Genomic DNA, 26,935 nt, shown 5'->3' with positions numbered 1-26,935 from the left:
GTCTAACTAAGCATCATTGGTAGAGCAGTCTGATCCGCTGACCCACAGGTTGACGGTACAATTCCCACTGGTACAAATGAATACTGTTGGTGTGTCACTGGGCAAGACACTTGGGCAAGACACTTAATCCCACACATTCAGACTTAACCTGTCTGAATATGTGTGTGAATTTGTTCAAATGAGGAGTGTCAGATTTTCATGCTTTTGACAACCCTTCCAGGACATTATTTTTATTTTATTGTACTTTTTTTGTATCATGTAACCTGTATATTTGTTGTTTTTTTTATTTAATTTTAATTTTTTTAATTTTAATTTTTGTTTTATATTCATTTATTTAATTTTTATTTCATTATTATTACCGTAGATCATTTATTTATTTATTTTTTGTGAAGCACTTTGGTCATCTAAAGTTGTTTTAAATGTGCTATATAGATAAAATTCCTGATTTCTCTGCAGGACTATATATTGCTGGTTCCTGACAGCAGTTACACCCCAGATGCCCTGAGAGCTCAGCCACAGCATAAATCAGCAGATTTCATTCAGCGGTGTCGAGGAGAAGGCTTCTATATCGAGTAAGTATCCATTGTGTTCAGACAAAGATAAGTTAAAGATACGTTTTCCACCATAAAACAGGCCTGACTAAACATAACATTATCTGATCAGAAGTTACCACTGTGTTTGTTCTGCAGCTGTGTCATGTCTGTGGCTGCTGTGTACTTTCTTTATTGTAAATGCTGCCCTCTAGTGTTTGTGGACAGTTAGGGCGAGTTCCTCAAAATGTAGAAAAAGAAAAAGTGTTGGTGAATTCATAATTATTAGCTGATTGTGATGATTGTAAAATTGATTTTGAGAAATTTGAAAAGCAATAGGTGTGGGCAGCAAGATAAACTGAAACCAAACTAAACTAATAATAATTTAAAAGTTTATTGATATATTTGATTAATGATCCATGACATTATGTTCAAACAAACGGTAATCAACAGATGCATGAAGGCATTTTTTTTAATTTCCAGTCATGAATATAGTCTTCAACTCAAGTGAGGAGAACCAAACACTCATTTGTCCCCACCCTCTTTTACAATGCCATTATAGCAATAATCATCCTTCTGTCAGACTCTTACAACAATAAATCACTTTACTCCACAAAATAACTAACTGTGTTTTCTAAATGTTTTAGTGTGCATTCATAATGGCACATTGACTTAAGTTCCATCATCTACATACTTTGCTATAATAATATCTTTAAACATTTTCATATTTGGACATTTGTGGTCTTCAAATGTCTTAATACAGTTTAATATTCTGACCTTATAAACTCAAATACAAAAGCTTTTCCTTGTTGCATGAACTCAAAGAGATGCAGTTCCCTTGAATTATAAGTACTTTCCCTTTCCATAAAATATTTCAGATTATTTTTTGGTAGTTCTTTCCATTTTGCCTGTCTGGAAACTTAGAATATCCTTAAATTTTAAAAATTTTGAAGCAATAAACAGAAATAGGAGTTAGAATAGTCACAATTGGCACAGGTAGATTTCCCTTGCGAGCAACAAATTGTCCTGTTTTATTGTGTTTAAAACCTGCAAACACCGGACTTAAAACCTCCACAAACATGTTCGGAAAAGCATGGAATTCTTGGATTAGTTTAGCAGTTCAAGTTTCAGTCTTCTCTCGAATGTTTATGCTCTTGGGCATGTTTAAAATTTGAACTTTGAACAGAACATTCAACGTTCATTCATCACGAACCGAATTGTTATTACATTGCAGTTAGATATTTTTCCAGAAAGTGTTCAAAAAAGTTTGTAAATCTCATGTAGCATCAATAAAAAGGTGGTACATTCTCAAAATAAGCGAGGGGACATAACTGGGTATAAATGGCTGAATTGCATTTACCAGAACAACCAAAAAGAGATAAAGTGGTCACTCTTTCTTGTGTTATCTTCTCCTCAGCCCAGTCAGCTCCTCACAGTTCTGCAGACACGCCGCACGCTCTCTCGTAGCTGCTTACAACAACGGCGCTCTGCCCTGTGACTGTGACAAGGCTGGCTCTACTTCTTCTACCTGTGACCCAATGGGAGGACAGTGCCCCTGCAGGCAGTTTGTGATCGGGCGCCAGTGCAATAAATGTGCCACCGGATTCTACGGCTTTCCCTACTGCAGACGTGGGTGGACTTTTCTTACATCCTTACAAATACCAAAGCATTTTCATTGGATTAAGGTGTGAATTAATGCAAACTCTGAGCGCAGGTTGTGAATGTGGTCGTCGGCTGTGTGATGAGGTTACCGGGCGCTGTATTTGCCCCCCTCAGACTGTCAGACCGTCCTGTGATGCGTGTCAGAATCAGACCTACAGCTACCACCCCCTGCTGGGCTGTGACGACTGTGAGTGCTCCCCCACCGGCATCGTCTCCACCACGAAGCCCGACTGTGACCGCATCACCGGACAATGCAGGTCAGGAAGATTATGCTTTATAGATTTTAAGATTTCTGAAGATTTTATGCTGTAATGAAATCTGTATTCATGTATTTATTCTTTTTATTGAAGTTGTAAGCCCAGGATTGGAGGGCGTCAGTGCGATCGCTGTGCTGCTGGTTACTATGGATTCCCACAATGTGCTCGCTGCAGCTGTGAACAAGGAGGTGTCACCAGCGACGTGTGTGATCCTGACACCGGCGCATGTCTCTGCAAGGTAAGACAGTTAGAATGTGTTTATAGTAAATTGAGATTACTAATATTTACTGTATATGTCTTAAATCTTTGTTAATGCTTTGGTAGAGAAACGTGGTTGGGGTCAGATGTGACAGATGTCGAGGAGGCTCTTTCCACTTTGACCCTCTCAACCCTGTGGGCTGCACCAGCTGTTTCTGCTTTGGAGCTACAGACCAGTGTGAGAGCTCCACCAAACGCAGGGGAAAGGTACTTTTTCAGCCTTGCATTATTTTAAATTACAACATTCAAATAACATGTTTTATTTCAGTGTCTTCCCTTGTCATTTTGTTTTAGTTTGTGGAGATGCGTGGCTGGCGATTGGAAAGTCCAGACCAGAAGGAGGTTCCGTCGGTGCTGAACTCGGCCAGTGGGACGGTGGTGGCAGACGTCCAGGAGCTGAGTCCTACCGTCTGGGTGCTGTACTGGGCGGCACCGCGCTCCTACCTGGGAAACAGGGTTAGTGTTTCACTTAATTAGAGAAATGTTGACATTATGTTTATAGTTACAATGTGGGAGAGGTTCTGTGAAACTGCAGTCAGAAATACCCACATAAGCAGCACAAACACATATTCTCCCTCTTCAGGTCTCCTCTTATGGCGGGTTCTTGACTTACCAGACAAAGTCTTTTGGCATTCCCAGTGAGGGAATGACTTTGATCGACAGAAGACCAGATGTCCTCCTCACTGTAAGAGAAGTGACACTAAATGTTTAATCTGATTCTCTTCATTTGTCATCAACATTATTTTGACTTCTTCTTAGAGCCAAAGTATGACTCTCATTCATGTGGCTCCCCAACTCCCAAATCCAGACCGGATCTACCACGGACGAGTGCAGCTTGTGGAGGTAAATGGCACAACTGAACTTTTAGTTTTTATCATATTATAAAGCAGTTAAAGAGCATAACTCTAATGTGTTTATAAATCTTCCCAATTTCTGAGTATGTCTCCGTCACTCAAGATTATGTTGTTTTTTTAGTTTTTTTATACATGCCACTTTTACTGGTAAACATATGGGTCTTTATATATACTCTATATATATCCATGGATTCAGAATGATGAAAACTTTACACTGGTACTTTGAGTAGTATTTTTCATGCGCACTTTTTACTTTCACTTAAACACAATTTTGGCAGCAATACATTTATTAATCTACCAAAAAATTACTAAATGAGTTATTATTTTAGCTAAGGACCTGTACAAATTTTCCGTACTCTTTCCACCACAAGGTCAGACTTCTCCTCAGACGTGATGTTTTTTTATATATGTGACTTTTCCTGGTAAACATATGGGTCTTTATATATATCCATGGGTTCAAAATGATTAAAACTTAGGAAAATTGACATAGGAATTAACAATGTAAAACAAAATCTCACAATATATTTTAGAAAACATCCTCAAAATGTTGCCTATATACATTGTTTAAAGTTTTTTGTCTGTGTTTCTATTTAAACCCTGATGACGTCTTGTTATCTGCAGGGAAACTGGCGTCATGCAGGCAACAACAGGCCGGTGTCTAGACAGGAGCTGATGATGGTACTGGCCAGTCTGGTGGGCCTCAGGATCAGAGCTCTGTACTTCACCCAGACCCAGCGCCTGAGTCTGGGGGACGTGGGGCTGGAGGAGGCGTCTGACAGTGGGACAGGGAGCCCAGGAAACACTGTGGAGAAGTGCTCCTGCCCTCCTGAGTACTCCGGGGACTCCTGCGAGGTAAGACCAGCGCTGGAAAGTAACTATAAATACTCACAAAACTGTAATTGAGTACGTTATTGGGGTAAATGTACTTTTTAAGTATATTTTTAAACTTGTACTTTTGAATCATGACACAGATACAATACAATAACAATGCATTTTAAATAAACAGCATCATTAAGAGGCAGGAGGAACCAATAAACCAATAATTAGCCATAGAAGTCACTTAGAAATAGACCAAATAGCCCAAATCTCAAAAGAAAATATTCACACATGACATTTTAAATCTATTGTTCCAGCTTTCATATGTTTAACGATAAGTCAATATAGTAATTATCATGACAGGCCTCATTGTAATTGTAACTCTAGCCATGACATTCTAATTAGTATCATTTTAAATCATAGAATAGAAGTTACTGAGTTACTCTCCAAGTCCCAGTTGTCCCATTTCATGTTTGTTTTTGCTCCGTTCTACACGTTCAGCACATAACAGCACTGCATCACATAAAATACTTCTAAAATTGCACTAAAAGTAACTAGTAACTACTGGTCTGATAAACATTTTAGGTATCTGTGCTGTACTTGATTTTAAAGTGGATGCGTTTTACTTTTACTTCACTACATTTGAGAGCAGTATCTGTACTTTTTACTGCACTACATTTTTGAACAGGACTGAAAAGTAAATGTAAAGGTTGAGAGGTTTATTTTGATCAAATTCATAGTTTGATCGAACACAAATATACAAATAAAAAGAGCTAGAAAAAAGGACAAAATTCAGCACAAATCTTTATCAAAATCACTACATTTGGAGCCTTATAAGACGTCAAAATATACACAAAATGCTTTTACCTTTTACTCCTAAAGTACATTTTTAAACAGGTACTTTAATACTTTTGCTTAAGTAGATTTTTTCATGTGATACTTTTACTTTTACCTTTACTTAAGTAACAATTGGGTACTTCTTCCACCACTAGTACTCTGAATAGTATTTTTCATGCGCACTTTTTACTTTCACTTACACACAATTTTGGCAGCAGTACTTTTACTAATCTACTAATAATATACTAAATTACTTCTTATCATTAGGCAAGTAACTGTGCTTTTACTCGAGTGTAGATTTCCAGGCTTCCCCTCAGACATTATGTCATAACAGCATAAAAACACACATGGATTCATGAACAACCTGTAGATCTTTTACAACCAACATATATACGTGTCCGGAGGCGATGTTGAAAACGATATAGCAAGTGCAGGGAGTGGCAGTGAGACCTGTCAGGTGTGAAAACGTCCGCACATAGATGTAGGGTGGAGTTCACGATGACTGAAAGGAATTTTTTTGAGGAGCTCATACTTTTCGGGTGTCCTGACTTGCCAGAACTGAGGGCTGCACCTTTTTCTTTAGGGAAAAAAAAAATCTATCAGCTGAGGCGAAGTAGGAGGAATGTACTGGAAAATACCGGGTATAAAGACGTGCAACCGAAATGTGTTGCCTCCGGGCGGGATATGAAACACAGACATAATATTAGTGATTACGAACGCTGACATGGTTACGCGTCACACACAGGCAGAAAAACACAGCGGTGTTTTAACACTGGGGTTTTCAGTTTGGTGTTTCGACTTTAAAATTTAATGAACTAAACTATGGAATTGTTTTGCTGCCACTTTTCCAGGAGTTGTAGGGTTTACCCAGAATTCCCTTTTCCCAGACACTTCCTCCAAATAGGGCTGAACATTTTAAAGAAAAGGATTATCAGTTTGATGTTCCAGCTTTAAAATGTAATAAATTTGACAAACTTGGCTGTTTTCCTGCCACTTTTCCAGGAGGCGGGTTGTAGGGTTTACCAAGAATTTCCTCTTCCCAGACATTTCCTCCAAATAGGGCTGAACGATTTTGAAAAGAAGGATTATCATTTTAGTATTCTGTCTTCAAAACATAATAAATTTGACAAAACTATGGAATTATTTTGGCTGTTTTTCTGCCACTTTTCCAGGAGCATCTAGAATTCCCTCTTCCCAGACAATTCTTTTCAAAAATGTTCAACCTTCTTTGGAGGAAGGATTATCATTTTGGTGTTCCAACTTCAAAACAATAAATTTGACAAAACTATGGAGCAGTTTTGGCTGTTTCTTCTGCCGATTTTCTAGTAGTCGGGTTGTAAGGTTTACCCAGAATTCCCTCTTCCCAGACACTTCCTCCAAATAGGGCTGAACAATTTAGAAGAGGATCATCATTTTGGTGTTCCAACTTTGAAATGTAATGAATCTGACAAAACTGTGGAATAGTTTTGGCTGTATTTCTGCCACTTTTCCAGAAACGCCTCTTACCCAGAATTCCCAACACTTCCTCCAAATAGGGGTGAACGATTTTGCAAAAAATGATCCAATGGAAGTTTTCTGACAACCATTGCAACTACAGTTCACTTCACTATTTATATTTTGATCGGAAGGTTCTGTTTATAGATCCTGTTCTAAACACGTCACAGAATATGAACATCTGGGAGAAGACTGAAATCTGAACGTCCTAAATAATCCCACAATCCCAGTGCATTTCAGAACATGTTTGTAAAAGGCTAAACTCCAGGGTTAGCCGGTTTTAGACAGAATAAGACCGGATAATTATTTGTTTGCAAAAGAAATTATGTGAGTGAGAACAAATAGATTAATCAGAGCAGTTTGTGCTTAGACAAGGTTTAATCAATATCGTAACCCTAGTAGTGACTAAGCATGAATCATCCTAAAATCCTATAGCATTAGATTAGATTTTTAATGTCTCAAAAATGTGAAAAAAACACAACAGGTTCATTTTAAACAGTTTGCAGTGGTCCAAAGTTACTCCTCACTTACCTGATGCATTCCAAGCACCTAATTATTCACCAAGATTAGTTTACGGTGTTTTTTACAACTTTGAGAACGGTAGAGTTTTGCCATCACAGTAAAATAAACAAAATGTTGACGAGAGCAAGAAAAAATATGCAAGGATACTGGAGTCAAGGCAGGGGGCGTAGGAGAGGACGAAGTTGCGCGTCTCAAGACAGTTGTACTCATTGTTGGGAAAGCAATAGGGCCTAAATAGCAGGATTATGTAGAGCTGGTTAGTACAAACATTTTAAGACCAAAATGACGAGTCTGACAGCAGTAGTTACAGAGAGAAGGGCGACAGTTTTTCAATAGAAAGTGAACTGGAGCCAGAGCTGATGGAGCCAGAAGTGCGCCCATGCTCACTTCATATTTGGAACGCGGCGGCTAACGGTTTGGACATGTCAGTTTATATATACAGTAGGGTTATGGCTTACAGTTACCCCGTGTGTTCAGAAAATTAACAACCAGGAGAAATTTGGCATGTTTCCTTACACCAGAATGCCCCCCCATCCCCTTCCCCAGTGAGCTGTTGGATTTAGGATATTGTAAAATCCCGTGTATGAGTGAGCCTGGGTGAGTGTCTGCCTGGGTGTGTTTGGAGGAAGTTGATTATATGTACCTGCAGGCTTCATGACACGGCAGCGGGTGTGGCAGGACAGCAGCGTGTTGCTCATAAACAGTCTGAGCACACCCAGGCCTGTGGAGGGATTCAGGCTATGATGTTAGCCTGACGTTCACTCTTGCATCTTTGAAATGCCTAAACAGACAACCACAGACAACCGCACTGCCTTAGAACATGCAGTAAATGCTTCAACCAGTTATTAGCATGGAACGTGAATGTGTTAGCACCACACCCTAAGATTTTAAGTAAACATTATATCGCCCATTTATTCTTGGGAGTTCTTGCCTCGGGATTATCAGTTTTTGTTTGTTGATTGTTCCTTGCCTTTCTGGTAATTGCTACAGGTTGATAGATGTAGCCTATAGGACACTGGGTTTTAGACAGGCACAGGGCAGAGCAGATATACTTCTTTTTATACTCTTTTTTTTTTTTTTTTCTTTTACCTCTGCCACAGTCCTGATCTGCCAATGGGTGTAGCAACATCTTGGTCTGAACAAAAAGCAAAGGCAGATCTCCATATTTTGTGTTATTTTTACTTTACTTTCCCTTTTTCATAATAAAATGTTTTGTTTTTATGTCATATTTATCTTTTTATATCATGGAAATTCTAGTCACTTTATGTAACCTGGCAACAATCAACAACATAATACAATATTTTCTGTTATAATCTTGTTTCCTCATCACAAACAGACCTGGAGTTGTGTTTTTTTTGTTTCATTCACACATGTTTAACGCACAAACCCTGCATATTTACGCTGAGTTCTTCTCTCAAACAGAAAACACTCTGTTCCACCTTGTGATGTCATCATGTTGTAATACAGGAAGTGCTCCACTGTGTTTTTAAATTCCATACATCTTCACAAGAATCAGCCCTGGAATTGCCAAACTCTACTGAACTAAAGGTTAAAGGGTAGCTCTAAACTTGAAAACGACCACTTCATGACATCGCAAGGTGGAACAGAGCATTTTGAGTGTTGGAAATGTACAGGCTAATAATAAAATGTGAATCAAACATGTGTGAATGAAACAAAACACAACTCCAAGTCTGTTTTTGAGGATGTAACTGCATTTTAACACAATTTAAAGCTCAAAAGAGTCAGTTTTGTGTAATATAAAACCTTTAATGTTTGAATTTGGTCCTATTCCCTTATTGTTTTCATCATTATTATTATTATTTCTAAATTCAGATATGGTTATAATGCACTTGAACAATCCGCAGTGTATTCTCACATTCACACAAAGGATTATTTTATACAAACACACACGCCCTTGCCGCTATAAGCAAAGACTGCACACAGTACTTACAGCAGTGACAGTGTAATGCTATCTATTCACTGGAGTTCCTGTGAGAGCATGCCACGGGCCCCCAGCTTCAATTGTATTCACCTTAAGCAATTGTACGAATGCGTCTGGTGTGTCAGAGATAAAGGAGGAGCGAGTGAATGCTTGTCATCGTGCTTACTGGATACAACTCAGGTACTGAAGTCAATGGGTGTGTCCTCCGCTCCAGGGAGAGTTTTTTAAGCCGACACATTGTAGCTGAGGCCAATTTCATTTGAGCTAAGCATGGGCAAGCAACGAGGGATAGCGGTTTGCGTTTGGTGGATGCTACTCGGACTCTGCAGCGCCGGACACAGGCCTTTGGAGGCAGGGGAGAGGGCGGGTCGCTACAGCCGGCATCAGGAGACATGGGAACAGAGGGTCCAGCTTCCAGCAGTGAATGACCAAAGCTCGTCTTGGTGGTGGTTGTTCCCCTCGCGTCAGAACACAGGGCAGAACGTGCAGTATCCCAGTCTGAATGATAGTGATGCCAACGCTCAGACTCAGGTAAAAACATAACCGGGGTGTTATCTTAGAGAAATGTGCTTATGTGCTTATCTCTGAAAGCAAAGTTCAAGACAAGGGGTGGAGTACTGTTTAACAAACTACTGCCTCCTGGATGGATTTACATTTGTGTTTTAAATGAAGAGAACCTAACTTGACTTGTGATTTAATTGTTTTTAAAATGTATTTGTTTAAGGATGCTCAGGGATTAATTGTATAATCTCTCAATCGTCCAGGTCTGATCCGTAGTAAAAGGCAAAGTTAAATCTGTCAACTGGACAAAATATTAAATGTTTAACAGACAGATATAAGGCAGTGTCCACCAGTAATCAGACCAGAGCTGAAGAAGCGGATTGGATAAGCAGCGAAACGTTTTGTCCAGTTGACAGATTTAACTTCGGCTTTTACTACAGCAAACAATTGTGTAACATTTCAGATTTTTTCTACTTTTTCTACTAGTACATGCACTGTATTTTGATAAAGTTCTCTGTTTAAATGTATTCTATAGTGTAATATATGCTCTAAACTGTATGTGTTGGGTTTTTTTTCAGAAATGTGCCCCCGGTTTCTTCAGAGATGGCAGTGGACCGTACCTGGGCCAGTGCGTTCCATGCAGCTGTAACGGCTTAGCCACCGAGTGTGAGGACAAAACAGGGAGGTGCCTGGTAAGACCCTGATGTACATGACTGCATTATAACCTCCGGTGCACTTTTTAGGCAGGGCATGCCGTCTGAATGAACAACTGTTTAGTCAGAGTCTAAACCCTGCGGCTATCAGCTATTTCAACATCTCATTCATTTCATTGATTTTGATTTGAGGTAGTGCTTTTCTGTTATGCAACGTACCGTATTGATGTTAGAAAAACTTTAACTGAACAAAGATGATCATTTGAACCACATTTTGATTCAAATGTTGTGGTTTTTTTTCAAAGAACTGTCAATACAACACAGCTGGAGACAGATGTGAACACTGCAAAGAAGGTTATTATGGAAACCCGACTCAACGAACATGCACCGTTTGCCCTTGCCCCTTTAGCGTATCCACCAACAGGTAGACAACAAACAAACTTAATTTAATTTATTTTTATTTGTATTTATTTTTATTTTATTTTATTTTATTTTATTTTATTTTATTTTATTTTATTTTATTTTATTTTATTTTATTTTATTTTATTTTATTTTATTTTATTTTATTTTATTTTATTTTTTATTTTTTATTTCAATGTATTTTTTAATATATATTTTTTATTTATTTATTTGTTCATTCCATGTTTTTGTAGTTTCGCCATGGGCTGTCAGGAGGTCAGCAGTGGGATCAGGTGCCTGTGTAAACTTGGTTACACGGGGGAAAGATGCGAGAGGTGAGACTTTGTTCGTGCAGCTGAAATAATCCCAGATATTGAATGTTATATATGTTTTTTTGAGTTTACTTTGTCAAACCATTTCCATAGATGTTCTCCTGGTTTCTATGGCGACCCGATGTCTCCTGGGGGAAGCTGTCGGCCCTGCAACTGCAACGGCAACGGGAACAACTGTGACCCCAGGACAGGAAGTAAGGATATTGATTCTGCCTCTCAAAAAATGTTTTATATATTAATAAAATTCACTAAATGTCAATATTTCAAATGTTTACAGTTTGTAAGAATACGCTGGAGCCAGGAGATACCAACACAGATGACGAGTGCAAAGGTAAAAACAAAAAAAGACAGAAAAACTGGTTATTTTTAAGTAAATTTGACTAATATTGATTCAATTTCAGAGTGTGACAACTGTGCTCTGACTTTACTGAACGATTTGGAAAAGCTGGACGCCGAACTGCAGAGAATCAAAACCTTGTTGGAAAATGCGAGTGCGAGTTCATCTGCCAACGAGCGGCTGAAAAAGCTCGAGAAGGCCATCGCAGACACTAAGGTAAAACTCTACAGCTCTTTGAAAACTCTGCACTTTGAATACACGTGATATGGTTTCTGAGGGATGATTTTGCTTAGAAAAACATTCCAGATTTGTGATATAAAAACATGCCACATCCTTCAGACCCTGTGCAAACATGAGTAATTACATAAGTGTATAGGGTCCTGTCAGCTTGTCTTTTCTCTTGTTATTCATTTAAAGCGGATCTATTGTGCTTGTGTCTGCTAGAAAGTTATAATCTATGACACCCGTGGATCATTGTGTTATAATTTGCACATTTTAAATTGCAATATTGATCTAAAACGACTACGGAGCTGACGTCGCCGTAAACGTCATCACAACAAACATCCATGAAGCTGTTGGCACCTCCGATGGATAGCTGCACATTTTTTTTCTCATTTGTTCCAAAATGACTACACTGCACTGAAAATAAAATTGAAGAGTGAAGTAAATACAAACTAGTGGCGGTGAAAACGGTGATTGATCGGCAATATGGCGTCTTGAAAATAAGCGATTAAAGATTGTTCAAACTTCAAAAGGGTAATTGGAGAAATTGGGGAAAACAACTATAACACGTTTAAAAGCTCTGAAAAGTCCATTTTACAGAATAGATCTGCTTTAAATCCAAGAGCTACCATCAGTCGTTTGTCGTAGTGTTGCTCCAATTCTTCTAAATTCTTTGTTTTCCTTAATCGTTTACTTTTTACAATTTACTAATATTTTTATGTTTCATCTAAAAAAAGGGATTTATTTTATAGCATCTAAAGAATCAGAAAAAAACTGAGGAAGAAAAACACTGACAGTGGCTGTAACAAGGTTAAATAGGGACAATATTTATCGCTGTTATGTTCCTTTTTTTCCCCTTTTATTCACATTCTCGTTCACTACAAAAAATATTTAAATTTACTATGTGCTTGCTACAGGCTCTAGTGAACAAATACAGCAGCTCAGTAAACAACCAAAAGTCCAGAATCTCCCAGCTGGAGGACGACATAAACACTCTGGAAGACGACATCGGGCTCCTTAAAGACAAGGTAAGACCCCGAAAACACCAAAATTATCGACTAAAATATGTACACAATGTCATTTAAATGTACTTTTATTTAGGCAAGAGACACGTCATCAGCCACAGACAAAGCGATCGTGGAAATCGACAATACACACAAAAGAGCAAAGACCCTGGACACAGACATCAAAAATATGCTTAAGAAAATTCAAGGTAAATTATTCAAAATAGTTCATTCAACCAGAAGTAAAGATTTCTAAGCTAATATCCACACATCTATACAGCCCTGCTTGACCAGCTGCGGGAAATGGGAACAAGTGGCGATCGCCCATCAAATGAAAACCTTGCCAAGTTATTAGAAGCAGCAGAACGTATGGTGAAGGAGATGGGACAGAGGGACTTCACTCCTCAGAAAACAGCGGCTGAGACTGAAAGAGAGGAGGCCAGAAAACGTAAGAATGAAATAAGAATTGCCCCGAAAGCTCGATATACTTTTGCAGATGATACAACCGGAAAAGAAGTGCAATTCTGTCAATTGGGCAAAGTTTTTTTAAGCGAATATGTTTTGCCATTTGTCGATCTAAGTAGCTTCTTCTTTCTGTTCTGTAAGTAACTCCTTATATGTGTCTGAACGGAGACAATAGTATTAAATGCCAGGGAGAAGAGGTGGGTTTTCAGTGTGGTCTTAAACTGCGTGAAAGCGTGAGAGGATCTGACAGGCAGAGGGCGCTGTTCCATAGTCTGGGTGCCGTCACAGAAAAGCTCCGTCACCTCTGTTTTCTCCAGAAACTGTCAGATCTGAGGAAGCTAGTTGGATGAGTGGTTTAAACGCATTCACTCTTAAAACGTTGACAGAATTAATTTTTCTTATGTGTTCGAACCTGTCTGGACGAAATTACACAGACAATGTGATGCAATACGTGTTTTGTCACTACAGTGCTGGACTACATCAAGAACAATGTGAGCGATCGGTGTGACCAGAACGAGGCGACTGCAAAGAAACTCAAGTCGCAGCTAAATAACTTCATGGAGAAACTCAAAGACCTGGACGATGCTCTGAAACAGGCCGAAGACCGAGTGAAACAAGCCACATCCCAAAATGACCTCAGCGCTAAAGAACTGGATGAACTGAAGGTAATGATACTGTATTTAATAACAAAGCAGAACATGTTATTTGGTTGATTGTGTTTATAATGTTTAGACTTCAGCTGACATCGTAACATGCTCTAGTCACGGGATATTTTATTAAGGTGGGGGCAGGTAGAATATTGTGCTGTGGTTGGATAAAATAAGCCGGATAATTCAACAAAATGCCTATGTAACACTGCCGAATCCTATATGTATCATCGATTAACTAAATAAAATTGAATAATAAAGGAAGTATAGAGCAGTGGGTGATGCTGGGATTGATCGGCAATATGGCGTCTTGAAAATAAACGTTTAAAAATTGCTCAAACATGCACTCATCACTCCAAAAACAACTTTTGAGAGGGTAAATGAGAAGGAGAAACAACTATAACGTGGTTCAAAGCTCTGAAAAGTTGATTTTGCAGAATAGACCTGCTTTAAAAATATTCAGAATGTTCTTGTACATTTCTTGAAAATTCCTTGAACCAAATTTTAAACTTATTTTTATTAGTTTTGCATATAACTTTTTAAATTGTGCCATTATATCTCTACGCTTGTTATCAATGTCACTTTCAGAAAAGATCATGGAGGCATATTTATTGCAATGGTGACTTTTTTCTTACAGAAACGCATCGAGGCTTTGAAAAAGGAGAAGAAGACTGTACAAGGTCAAATGGACATGGCCGAAAATGAGCTACAAAAGACTGAGGATATGGTGAAGATGTTAACGGACAGCAAAATGGTAAATCTTAAGACCCAAAAGTATTAAAGTGCCCATATTACGCTGTTTTCTGTGTTTCAGTGTTGTTTCCTCATCACAAACAGACCTGGAGTTGTGTTTTATTTCTTTCACACATGTTTAAAAGACGCAAACCCTGTATATTTACGCTTTTAAGTTCTTCTCTCAAACAGAAAACACTCTGTTCCACCTTGTGATGTCATCATGTGGTAATACAATAAGCGCTTCAATGTGTTTTTAAACTCCATACACCTTCACTAGAATCATTCGGACAATTTCAGCTCTCCAATTGCCAAACTCTAGTGATCTAAAAGGAGCTGTTAACTTGAAAACTACCACTTCATGACATCACAAGGTGGAACAGAGCATTTTGAGCTTTGGAAATGGAGCCAGACTAATAATAATTACTCAAATATGTGTGAATGAAACAAAACACAACTCCAGGTCTGTTTTTGATGAGGTAACAGCTTTATAACATGTCTTAAATCTCACAAGAGTCAATTTTGTGTAATATAGGACCTTGAATTAAGTCATCTGTATACAGCAATATAATGGAAGCCCCCTCATACCTCCTCTTCTTCTTTTACCTCTCACCTGTTTGCAGTTGCCCTCTTTTAGGCATGCGTGTCCTCACAAGCCTGCCACCGCTGATAACAATCTGCATTTTTACTCTGTACACAGAGGAATATGAGGTCAGGTCTCGTGTAATTATTCAAGTGTTGTCTCGTGTTTTGTAGGAGTACGAACAGTTAGCTGCACAACTCGATGGTGCTAAAACTGACCTGACCAAGAAAGTGAACGATCTCACCAAAGCCGCAGCCAAAGAAGACATTGTGATCAAAGCAGAAGAACATGCAAAAAACCTCTCCAGGATGGCAAAAGAGCTGGAGGAGTAAGTATGAGTTTGTAGTGAAATGCAAGACAGTTATAATGTTTCCTCATCACAAATATACCTGGAGTTTGCTCTGGAATTGCCAATCTCTGCTGAACTAAAGGCAAAAATGTAGCTGTTAACTTGAAAACTACCATTTCGTGACATCACAAGGTGGAACAGAGCATTTTGAGCTTTGGAGATGTTACAGACTAATAAAAAAGCATTACTAAAACATGTGTGAGTGAAAAAAACACAACTCCAGGTCTGTTTTTAAGGAGGTAACAACATTATAACATGACTGAAACCTCACAAGAGTCCATTTTGGATCGGAATCTTTAAAGTAAATATGAATATGTCTTAAACAGTGCAGTGAAGAACGCCAGTGACAGGACTGAAGTGCGCAATGCCAAAGATGCTATCGACGCATACAAGAACATCACAGAGGCCATCAAAGCTGCAGAGGCCGCGGCTAACGAGGCTAAAGACGCAGCGGAAAATGCACTGAATGTGAGTCAATGTTTAAATGGAAACAGCACACGACTTGCAAATACATTCACGAGCAAGAACCACACGACAACAATGGTTTACGATAAAGATATTCATTGATAATATGGATCGATCAGGCGGTTCAGGACCTCCTGTCTCTGTAGATGGTGAGGTCCTAAGACTGAAAGATGAACAAGAGACAAAGGGTGGGACGGATCAGTTAAGAGAGCGGAGATAGTGTTACTGGGATAGGCTTGTATAAATATGGCTTCTGAGTAGTTAGAGGTGTGGTTCAGGACGGCTTTGGTTCAGTGGAGAGGAGGAGGAGCACTTTGAGTCGTGATCCTGCTCCTGAAACTCAGCTAATCGTATCTAGATTGTAATAACTGTTTTGGTTTTCAGAACGTGAAGGGTCAGCAGCTAACAGAAAGAGCAAAGGACCTTAAAGACTCGAGTAAAGACCTTTTGGCTAATGCGGAGGATGCTGAAGACAAACTGAAAGGTATAATATCCCAGTAGTTTGAAAGTTTCATAGTAAATTCTGATTAAACATGCAAATATTAAGTGCAGTTTTGTGTTGATAGATTCGGTTGACGACATCGCTGCTCTGAAGGAACGTCTGAATCAGGCTGAGAAAAAAAAGAAAGCTCTTCAAAAAGATCTTCTCGAAGCTCAAAACGGTTTAAAGGACATCAACAGAGGTAGATTGTGGGAACATGGATTTATGAGGACTTCTAGCCTTCAAAGCTTTAGTATAAACGATTTATTATGTGTTTGTTGTGTTCAGATGAGATCGCTAAAATGCTGGAAGAAGCAAAGAGGAAAGCTGCATCGGCCAATGACACGGCCAAAAGCACACTGGATAGAGTGGACGAGATCCAAAAGGAGCTGGACAAGATCAACATCTCCCCTGTGGACTCCAACACCAGCGGGCTCCTGGACGATGTCGACCAGTCAGGTACTTTCCTTAAGTTTAGGATTCTAAAGTCATATATTCCACAAACTTGACCCTTGTGAGCTTCAAACCATGTTAAAATGTTGTTACCTCATCACACCTGGAGGTCACACATGTTTAAGTAATCCTGCACTTTTAGGCTGTCTACATCTCCAAAGTTCAAAATGCTCTGTTCCACCTTGTGATGTCATGAAGTGGGAGTTTTCAAGTTAAGTTCCTTTTAGTTCAGTAGAAATGGGTAATTCCAGGGCTGAAATCATCCAAAGGATTCTAGTGAAGAGCCATGAAGTTTAAAAACACAGTGGAGCACTTTCTGTATCACCACATGATGACATCACAAGGTGGAGCAGAGTGTTTTCTGTTTAAGAGAAGAACACAGCCTAAATATGCAGGGTTTGTGTGTTAAACATGTGTGAATGAAAAAAAAACACAGCTCCAGGTCTGTTTGTGATGGGAAAACAACATTATAACATAGAAAATAGCATAATATGGGCACTTTAAACTCCAGTTAGATTTTTGAAAATTTCATAAATAAACTATGCTGGAAAGGGAATTTGCAACAGTAAAAACAGTTGTGCAAATAGCAGCACAAGTCTTATTAGTGCAGATATGTAACGGTTTCATTGTTAGACTAAAAAGATACCCAAGAAATCATATAATACATTTAATTTTCTACCTACTTACTTAAATTTTTACTTAGTCGTTATTAATCATTTCCATTTCCTACTCAAAATTTACCCAAGTTCGTTGAAGTCCATCTTCTCACTGTGCTCTATTTAATGTGTCTGCCTTTGTCTTTCAGTGAAGAAGTTGTTAAATACGATCCCAACGCTCACCGATAAAATCTCAGAAGTGGAAAACCTCACGATGGACCTGTCTCCGCTCAGCAACATCACGGAGAACATCAGGAAAATCAAAGATCTCATTGAACAGGCCCGAGACGCTGCCAACAGGGTCAGAAGATACATACACTTTTACTTTTACCTTAGACGGGTTCTCATGTTTCACTGGTTTAGTGTAGTGATAGTAGCTGTGGTAAATATTCATCACACATCAGTTAGGTGTCACGAAATATTAAAATTAAAATAAGGAAGTAGTGAGTTCTTAAACAGAATACCTATACCTATGTCAAAACAGAAAGCTCCATCCATAATTTACGCATGAGGAAGGCATTTTCTGACTGTTTAAGCATTAATTTTAAACAAATTAAGTCCCTAATTCCAGCTCCGACAGATGAATGCTGTTGTTGGGGTGTTGTGTCCTTGAGCAAGACACTTCACCCTCCTCGCCCCTAGTGTTTGCGTACACTGGTGTATGAACGTGTATCGAACGAAGCACTTTGAGTGTCTTGAAAGTGGAAAAACATTATATAAAAATGTGAGCGTTTACAATTACAGTTTGTGTTTATCAGTTTAATCATATCTAGTGATGTTTTAGCGCTTCTGCTGTCTGTGTCCAACCAAACCTAACATGATAAACCGCCTTATTATTGTTTTAAACCCCTTTATTTTCCCTGCAGGTTGGTGTTCCCATGAAGTTCAACGGAGACGGGTACGTGGAGCTGCGAGCGCCGAAGGATCTGGACGACCTGAGAGCTTACACCTCAGTGTCTCTGCAGCTGCAAAGGCCGGCACGAGGAGGGGACGGCAGCCGCAGACGCAGGCAGATCAGAGGCAGCGAAGATATGTTTGTCATGTACCTCGGCAGTAGAGATGTAAGTCTATGGGATCAGGTAGAGTACTGCTGTAAAGGAGCGATTATCGATAAGTGGTGTTTTGTAGAAAAATATCAGAAAAGTCAGTTTCCCAAAATGCATGTTGTTTCTTACGATCCCCATTTTTGTCAAGAATACTTAAAATTTTCCAGGTGTCACTTTCCAGTAGTACATCGACTTCTAAATATGTAATTAATCATACCTACATATATACAAATTATATGGAGCGTCATCATATAAAGAATTTTCAGTTAGCCTAATGTTAAACCAGCGGTGGATGAAGTACTCAATTTTGTACAGATACAGAGGTAAAAGTAAAAGCATCACATGAAAAATCTACTTAATTAAAAGTATTTAAATGCCTTTTTAAAATTAGATTTAAAGAGTAAAAAGTATAAAGGTACTTCTTGCATATTTTCAGATGTAATGAAGCTTCAAATTTGTGCTGTATTTTCTTCATCAGAATCGAATGAGTTGTTTTTCCTATCTGTTTTTATTTGTATATTTTTGTTTGCTTTTCAGTCTAGTCCAAAAATGTAGTGGAGTAGAAAGTACGGATGCCTTCTCTCAAATTTAGTAAAGTAAAAGTAAAAACTGTTCACATAAGGGAAGTGCAGATACCTAGAATGTATACTTAAGCGCAGTACTTTACTACTTTTACTTCGTTACGCTCCACCACTGACAAAAAGTTAAATTACTCAACTTGTTCTAACGCAAACATTTCTGCCTCTTCTCATTTTGACAGTCTTCTAAAAACTACATCGGCATGGTTTTGAAGGAGAACATCTTGTATGGTGTGTACAAACTCAATGGAGTGGAGTATCAGATAAAGTCAGGCTACATCACCAAGTCCGCACCGGAGCAGTCCAGGTTTGATCGAGCCATCCTTCACAGGTAATGAGCCCAAACGTCTGTAATAACATCTGTGCATGTCCAGTTAAAAGTCTATTTTGCCATTGCCTTTTGGTTTAAACTTGGAGAAGAAGTCAGTTTAAAGCTCCTGTATTACACAAAACTGACTCTTGTGAGCTTTAAATCATGTTATAATACTGTTAGCTCCTCAAAAACAGACCTGGAGTTGTGTTTCATGGGCAATTCCAGGTGTGAAATCATCCAAATGATTCAAGTGAAGGTGTGTGGAGTTTAAAAACACAGTAGAGCACTTCCTGTATCACCACATGATGACATCACAAGGTGGAACAGAGTGTTTTCTGTTTGCAGCTTAAATATGCATGTGTGAATGAAAGAAAAAAAAACAACTCCAGAAAAAAACAACAACATTATAGATCAGAAAATAGCGTAATATGGACTCTTTGATAATGACGTGTCAGGGCGGCATAAATATGATGTGTATTTAGAGTATTGTGCGTACTGCTTTGACTTTGACTCATTTTACACTTACAAATATGGACAGAAACCAAATTGTACTGCACAAAACAACAACAAAAACTTACAAACACATGTACAAAAACTTCACACAAAACTTATGAGTATATTGTGTAGAACTGCGCACAAAATAATCTAATTTGGCTGAATTCTGATTTAGGATGTACCAGGATGCAGAGCTGATCCTCAGAAAAGACTTTGTGGCAACACCACCAGGAAACGTAATTACAGAGGGCAAAAAGGGAGAAGAGAAGAAGAACCTCCTTGACCTTAGCCCTGATGACGTGGTTTTCTACGTTGGAGGATATCCGTCCAACTTCACTGTAAGAGGATATCACTTTAACACTATTCTTATCATGTTCATGTTATAAATATTTCTTTTTTTTACTCTTAGCCACCAGCTTCTCTCAGTTCCCCAAAGTACACAGGCTGCATTGAATTTGGCTCCTTCAACGACAAAGCTATAAGCCTTTATAATTTCCAAACTGCATATAATGTTAACCCAACGACGCCATGCAAACGGTAAGACGCTTAAATAATTTGTTTGTATCTATAAAGAGTAATAGAAGTTATTAGTTCAACTTCCTACAGCTCAAATCTTAACATACTGAACAAATCCCACTAGTAAATCCCATGTATTATTGTTTCTGGCAACCTCAGTGTTAGCGTCACTACTTCCTGTCCAATTCTATCTCTGAGTTTTTTGCTGAATCGAGCTAAAATTCATAAATATTTAAAGATAAAACAGTGGACAGCAACTTGAGGGGGCATGTCTCTGAAAACATGTTAAAGACTAAACAAAGGAGGTGAAAACGTCACCAGACGACACTTTGTTTAGAAAGGGACGTGTTTATGTCTCAATGCTAACGCTAATGCTTGTGCTAATGCTAATATTGAGGCATGACAGATATTAAGATAACACCACAAACTCAAACAATAATAATAATAATAATCTACATTTAAAAACAATCAGTTGGTCTTAATATTATTCAGTTTTAATTTTGAAGTTGGTTGTTTATTTTATATTTAATCCTTTGAGACACAGCGAGCTAGCATACTGCTGTGCACAAAGCCTATACTAAACTCTTTTTTTTGTTTGTTTTTATTTCAGTATTGTGAGGGATTTTAGCTTCTTATTCTCTAAAAAGTGCACACTGCTGTATTATATAAGATTGATTTCTGACATGACAAATTTCACATTTATGTTACAGACAAGTGGTTCCTGATGAGTCTGATTTCTTCGAGGGCACCGGATATGCCAGAATGTTCTTAAATAAAGTAGGATCTTTCATCATCATCAACTTCTCCGTCTATAGCCGCTCGGAAAATGGACTTTTGTTTTACATCGGGACTGAGGTATTTTTTTATCCATTGAAGCAAAAAGAGTAACTGCAACTCTGCAACAGTTTCACATGTAATAACTGACTCTTTTTTGTGCACATTTAGGATAAATACTTTGCTGTGACGATTGAAAAGGGTGTTCTGAAGCTGCAAAGTAACTCCCTCAAAGAACCACCAACATACAGCGACACCAAGATTTTCCCTGTATGTTTTTAAATGCATTACTTCAACCATAATCGAGTTCTAAATCTGTCAACTGGACAAAAAGTTGCAGGAGTGAAGACGTTTGGCTGCTCGTCCAAGCCAAGTCTTCAGTTGTGGTCAGATTACTGCTGGACACGGCCTTATGTCAGTCTGAAGGAGGCGCTAACGACACTGAAACTAACACAACTATTGTTTACAGTTACTGTTCATTAGCCAGGTCTGTTGAGCTACATTAAGTGTGCACTGTGCCTGAGAATGGGAGCTCTCACACCTATTAGCACACAGAGAGAACTATTGTTTTCTTTGTTCAGATCTAGGTTTGAGGATGGAGTTATAAACAGGAGATAGATGATGTCTAAGGTCCCTATTCCTGTTCAAAGATGGATTGTCTTTCCTGGCAAAAATAGCTTCTTTTGTCCAGTTGACAGAATTGAATATTTCTTTTACTTCACCCATAGTAGTATTTTTCTAATTCTGAAACATTTTACTCTTTTTTTTTTCAGAGGGATGAGTTTGCAGATGGCGTCATTGTCTTACAAAGCAAAGGGACCATCACAGTGCGTCTAGCTACAGAGACTGCGATCAAGGCTGAGGCCGACTTTACCCTGACAGACTTTACTGAATATTACATTGGTGGTCTCCCACAAGACATACGAGAAAGGTATGAAATGATACTCAAAAGGAAATGTGCAATCAAATGTTTGGACACACTTTTCTTTACTTTCATGATTATTTACATTGTGGATTCTCAGTGAGGGCATGACATCTGTGTACAGAATCATATGTAGTGTAGTAAATAAAATGTAATAGATTTTAGATTCTTCAAATTGTTCATTATGAAGCGTACAGAGGGAAGGCCAAGGGTTTGCAGCTCTGGTGACAAAGCAAAGTGCGGCTACGTTAAGGCATCTGAATCTAAAATAAAAAATAAAAAACATATATAGAGTTATTTAAAAAAAACCACAAATCTTACATAATTCCACACATCTTGTCTCATATATTTGACGCCTTCAGTTTGTATCTACAAGTAATAAACAAAGAAAAAATGAATGAAAAAGTGTGTTCAAAAATTTGACAAGTGGCGTACGTCAGGGAATAATACCTAAATTATATTATATTGTATTTTTTTCTCAGACATAACATCACAGCGCAGCCGTACAAAGGTTGTGTCAAAAATCTTAAGCTGGAAAAAACATACAAACCTATTGACGAGGCGGTGGGAATCAGCAAAGGATGCCCTAAGGAAGCTATGGTAAGAAAGTACAAGTCTGTGGTTAAATATATACATTTACATCACACAGCAAAGCATTTAAACAACTGTTGGTTTTATTTATTAGAATTAAAGAGGGAGTATTTTGCACAACAGTTGTTTTTTTTTTTAGCTTTCTGTCATCACTCTGAAGGGGGAGTGACTTAGCGCTATAGAAAAGGGACACTCAAAAACGTCAACAATGAAAGTGAAACTTATAAAACATGTTAATATGTTGTTTTCGGCGACTATAGCATTCTCAAAACAATAACATTTAACAAGGCGATCTAAATATGTTCTATGCTAGCAGTAAATAAAATACTTCCTCTTTAAACTTAATCAAGTCAGTGTATATGTCCAGATGTTTACAATATTTTTTATGTTGTCATTTTCTTCGTTGGAATCACCACCTTCTCGTCTACATCGAGATATTTTTGTTTTATCTGCAATGCTCCACAGTCTGGCTTTAAACTACATTAAACTATTCATTCAATACAGGGGTTTGTAGTGCTAAAAGTAAATCTAACTTCTAATTGAGAGTGAGTACACCTTTCCCCAGATCTGACCTGTAACTAGGCTTTGTGGTCAATGTTTGTCTCCATTGAACCAGATAAGTTTAATGCCATACTGTGGAACATTCTAAGTAAAGCAATAACATTTCTAAAGAGACCATTAGGTGGCAGTTTGGTCTAGTCCTGGTCTGATCCTGGTTTAGTTCCGGGTTTAGTCCCAATTACGATATGGTGTGTGCAAGTGTAAACTAAATATACCGTATTTTCCTGAGTATAAGTCACACTTTTTTCAATGTGACCAATATATTTAGCTTAGAAATAAATGTAATAAATGACTTCTGTGCAGATTGTTCGTAAGGCTGAGCTGAACCTGGGCAGCTCGTTGTCAGGTGACCTCGCAGGCTTCACTCTGGACGACGACGTGACCCTCTCCCTCGGATTCAGAAGCACCGAGAACCAGGGTCTCATTCTACAAGACAAGAAACTAGTTAGTCCCATATCATTCGTGCCCTATAAATGACTGTTTGTATGGAATCTAAATGTTTTTTATCATTGTTTTTAGGCTAATTGGTTGCATCTGGCGCTAGAGGACGGCTATGTCACGCTAACGCTCAACAACAAGAAATGGCGCTCCAACAAACAGTACAGTGATGGACAGTGGCATTACCTGACTGTCACCAGAAGAGGAGAAACGTAAGAGAATTGTTGTTGGAATGTTAAATGTTAAAAGGCCTGTATCTGAGCTCAAACCATGAACTTTGAACTTTAAACCTCGCCCACTTAGCTCTTTCTGCCACTGTGATACTGCTCCATGACACAGAAACGACTCTGGGATCGTCTCGTGCAGTTGTTTCCTTACAGTTCTCCAATCTCTGCCTACAATTTGCAATTTAGCTACTTTGACAGAGAATCAAGTGTCTTGTATAGTGACTTTGCAGTTTGTTTCCCATGATTCTTAGTAACAATGTGCCTGACAGTAGCTTTTGTGTTAGTTAATACCAGAGAAAATGCTAAGTAAAACAAATTAATAGATTATGTTGTAGCGTTCTGGTGTATGGAAACACAACACATTTCTTCTGTTGCTATTTTCTGAAAACAAGGGCTACTGTGGGTCATATCCTACGCCACAACAAAAGCAAAACAACAGCAGTCGCAACTCAATAGAGCCAGTGTCCAAAACAGACCAGTAAATGACCAATCGAACCTTCACATCGACTTGTCGGCATAGCAACTAAACACAAAATATCAGATCATTACAATATTTTACTGTCTCAATTCTCGTCTTGTTTAGCAGCTTTCAAATTTAATCTTCATATTCACTACATTGAAATTGGAGCAAAGGATTATGGTCTATGTAGTTCCCTCCACACTCCGAACTTAAAAGTGCAAAATATAGTGAAAGTTCATGATAAATAATACTGTAATGCCACTATGTTTCCACCCATATAGAGCTGTGATAAACAATGAGATTATATGCTTGTGCTTTTCTAATAGAGTCGTGCTGTTTATCGATGACGAAGACGAAGGACGGGAGCAGAGTGGCGCAGTGAACATCGCAGACACAAATGGTGCAGTGGTCCTGGGTAGAGGAAAGTTCAAAGGCTGCGTTACGAACCTGTACACGAGACGGTGAGCCTAATTTAAGATTGCTCATTTAGTATAATAAGGTACACACACAAGAAACACGCTTAACACTTTGACCTCTTCGTATACAGACTAAACAACTTGTACAAAGCTGAAGATCTGAGCGAGTTCTCAACCAACGGAGATGTTCTTCTGGATGTCTGCAGCGCTCAAAGCCCCGCCCAGCTCATGCTCGAACGCTCGCCGAATAAAGTGAGAATGCGCTCGTCTTAGTAACAATAAAATGCAGTTGTGTTGTGATTATTTACTGAAACGACATGATTTCAAACATTAGGAGCCGTATTAAAGATGAAATACCAGGTGCATCCCATTTAATTAGCATAAAATGTTTGGTGGTCACATGCAATCCATTATTATTGTTCAATACGGCTGCACGATTTTGAGAAAAAACGTAATTGTGATTTCTATATTATCTTATTTGAACATGTTTGTGTAATCCCTCAGTCATCCAGGTCTGATCCACAGTAAAAGTCAAAGTTAAATCTGTCATTTCATTGAAGAAGTGGCTTGGATGAGCAGCAAAACGTCTTCACATCCACAACTTTTTGTCCAGTTGACAGATTTAACTTTCTCTTTTACTTTGAATAGGGACAGATACAAAAACACTGACTAATTGTAGCACCGCAGCCCGATACGGTTTTATATAAATACGGCGATATATGTTTAAAAAGCAGGATTCTGTGCTGAGTGCCCTTTGTAAATAACTCCACGAGCAACTGACAAACTAAAACAAGAATCCCATGCATTTCAGAACATGTTTGTACAAGATTTTTCTGTACAAACACTGGATATTTTGATCTTAACTACTGCAGTCTTTGCCTTTGCCAAATGAAACACCGGGATTTTGCACAGTCCTGTTACAATTAACATTACCCTAATTTCTTGAGATGCACCTGGAAATAAACTTTATACCATTTCAGTTGTGATTTAAGTGTCGTTAACGTTGTTTCTTTGCTCAATTATTTTCAGAGGTGAAGCAGAGCGACCGGTGCCGACCAGGACCTAACGCCAGATCATTTTAACATAATTGCAGATTGCACATGAATGTTTTGTTTATTCTGTGAAATGATGTTATATTTCTAATAAAATGCTGCCGTAATCAATCAAATCCAATCACTTTTGTCTTGTCCATCTTAACAATCACTTGAATAACACACGTTTGCATTGATTTAACTCATTCATATCTAACTGTCATTCACCTCCCCGTCCTCCTTGTTTTCCCAACAACTACGTTTACTTAAATCACTATTTCATTTGTATTTTCACTAACAAAAACACTGAGTAGCAAATATTTTTCCCAGTTTGAACTGTATACACAAGCACAATGCCCCAGCCTATGTACAAACCATATTATATTAAACAGTTATTTGTTTCTGTTAAGCCCAACGAATGAAAATGTACATGTTATGCTAGGAAAGTCCTTTAACAAAACCAGTTCTTTAAAAAAATCACTGACAATAACGTCTGCTGTGTACAAACGCAAAGTACTACAGTTAAAAAAATCACACAAATTATGTTTATTTGAAAGTGAAAGTGAAATTTAGTGTGTAAAATGATATAATATTGCTTTTTATCTCCAGAATACATCATTATTTCACTATAAAATGAATTATGTTTACATTAAGGATACATACAAATATATATAAACATAACTTCCCCATAGTCTTTCACATAATCATCTTCCTGTCATGAATCTTTACATTTTCATTACACAGTTTGTGGTTTACAGGAGACAGATTTACTCACTTTCCGTTTCAGTTTCTGTTTCTTTCTCCTGCAGTTTGATTTATGCTGTTTGTGGGCTGTGTTGTAATGCCCGTACATCTGTGTTGTTTTTAGGAGGGCGTGGTGCGCATGGTGAATGAGACCGTATCCACGTGCAGCCTGCCAGCCACCGTCCCGCACGCGTATCGCCTCGGGGGGCCGGTCAGCAGGCTCTCGTACGGCCTCCCCCTACAGGTGCTGCAGCCCAGGTCAGACAACTCTAACTGCACACTTTTATTACAAAGTGAGGAGGGGCTGGGATGTGATGTAACAGCAACTGAATATTGAGATGTGGCCCTGTCCTTTATGTTTATTTCATTAAC

The 26,935-nt window shown here is 38.4% G+C and overlaps 1 protein-coding gene across 2 annotated transcripts in view; it reads left to right on the top strand.

Moving 5' to 3' along the window:
• Positions 1-26,935, top strand: part of LOC117385057 (laminin subunit alpha-3-like) — an 89,736-nt gene that overhangs the window by 54,870 nt on the left and 7,931 nt on the right. The window contains exons 32-70 of one of the 2 annotated variants that reach the window (XM_033982300.2): positions 457-572; positions 1,948-2,159; positions 2,245-2,449; positions 2,543-2,687; positions 2,774-2,914; positions 3,002-3,163; positions 3,291-3,392; positions 3,467-3,550; positions 4,183-4,413; positions 10,252-10,365; positions 10,632-10,750; positions 10,980-11,060; positions 11,151-11,251; positions 11,335-11,388; positions 11,459-11,610; positions 12,534-12,644; positions 12,718-12,829; positions 12,901-13,068; positions 13,554-13,750; positions 14,370-14,486; positions 15,221-15,375; positions 15,723-15,864; positions 16,246-16,345; positions 16,428-16,544; positions 16,631-16,801; positions 17,601-17,752; positions 18,318-18,512; positions 19,258-19,406; positions 20,059-20,221; positions 20,293-20,420; positions 21,110-21,254; positions 21,345-21,443; positions 21,947-22,104; positions 22,578-22,695; positions 23,551-23,691; positions 23,767-23,897; positions 24,699-24,833; positions 24,920-25,040; positions 26,688-26,821. In XM_033982300.2, the coding sequence (XP_033838191.1) occupies positions 457-572; positions 1,948-2,159; positions 2,245-2,449; positions 2,543-2,687; positions 2,774-2,914; positions 3,002-3,163; positions 3,291-3,392; positions 3,467-3,550; positions 4,183-4,413; positions 10,252-10,365; positions 10,632-10,750; positions 10,980-11,060; positions 11,151-11,251; positions 11,335-11,388; positions 11,459-11,610; positions 12,534-12,644; positions 12,718-12,829; positions 12,901-13,068; positions 13,554-13,750; positions 14,370-14,486; positions 15,221-15,375; positions 15,723-15,864; positions 16,246-16,345; positions 16,428-16,544; positions 16,631-16,801; positions 17,601-17,752; positions 18,318-18,512; positions 19,258-19,406; positions 20,059-20,221; positions 20,293-20,420; positions 21,110-21,254; positions 21,345-21,443; positions 21,947-22,104; positions 22,578-22,695; positions 23,551-23,691; positions 23,767-23,897; positions 24,699-24,833; positions 24,920-25,040; positions 26,688-26,821 (5,378 nt within the window). Of the gene's footprint in view, positions 1-456; positions 573-1,947; positions 2,160-2,244; positions 2,450-2,542; positions 2,688-2,773; positions 2,915-3,001; positions 3,164-3,290; positions 3,393-3,466; positions 3,551-4,182; positions 4,414-10,251; positions 10,366-10,631; positions 10,751-10,979; positions 11,061-11,150; positions 11,252-11,334; positions 11,389-11,458; positions 11,611-12,533; positions 12,645-12,717; positions 12,830-12,900; positions 13,069-13,553; positions 13,751-14,369; positions 14,487-15,220; positions 15,376-15,722; positions 15,865-16,245; positions 16,346-16,427; positions 16,545-16,630; positions 16,802-17,600; positions 17,753-18,317; positions 18,513-19,257; positions 19,407-20,058; positions 20,222-20,292; positions 20,421-21,109; positions 21,255-21,344; positions 21,444-21,946; positions 22,105-22,577; positions 22,696-23,550; positions 23,692-23,766; positions 23,898-24,698; positions 24,834-24,919; positions 25,041-25,817; positions 25,957-26,687; positions 26,822-26,935 lie in introns of those variants that run through there. The other variant, XM_055228326.1, reaches the window with a different exon arrangement.

This window comes from Periophthalmus magnuspinnatus, chromosome 17 (genome assembly GCF_009829125.3).
Source record: "Periophthalmus magnuspinnatus isolate fPerMag1 chromosome 17, fPerMag1.2.pri, whole genome shotgun sequence".
Classification (NCBI taxonomy): domain Eukaryota; kingdom Metazoa; phylum Chordata; class Actinopteri; order Gobiiformes; family Gobiidae; genus Periophthalmus; species Periophthalmus magnuspinnatus.
This window is presented reverse-complemented; position numbering and strand designations above follow the sequence as displayed.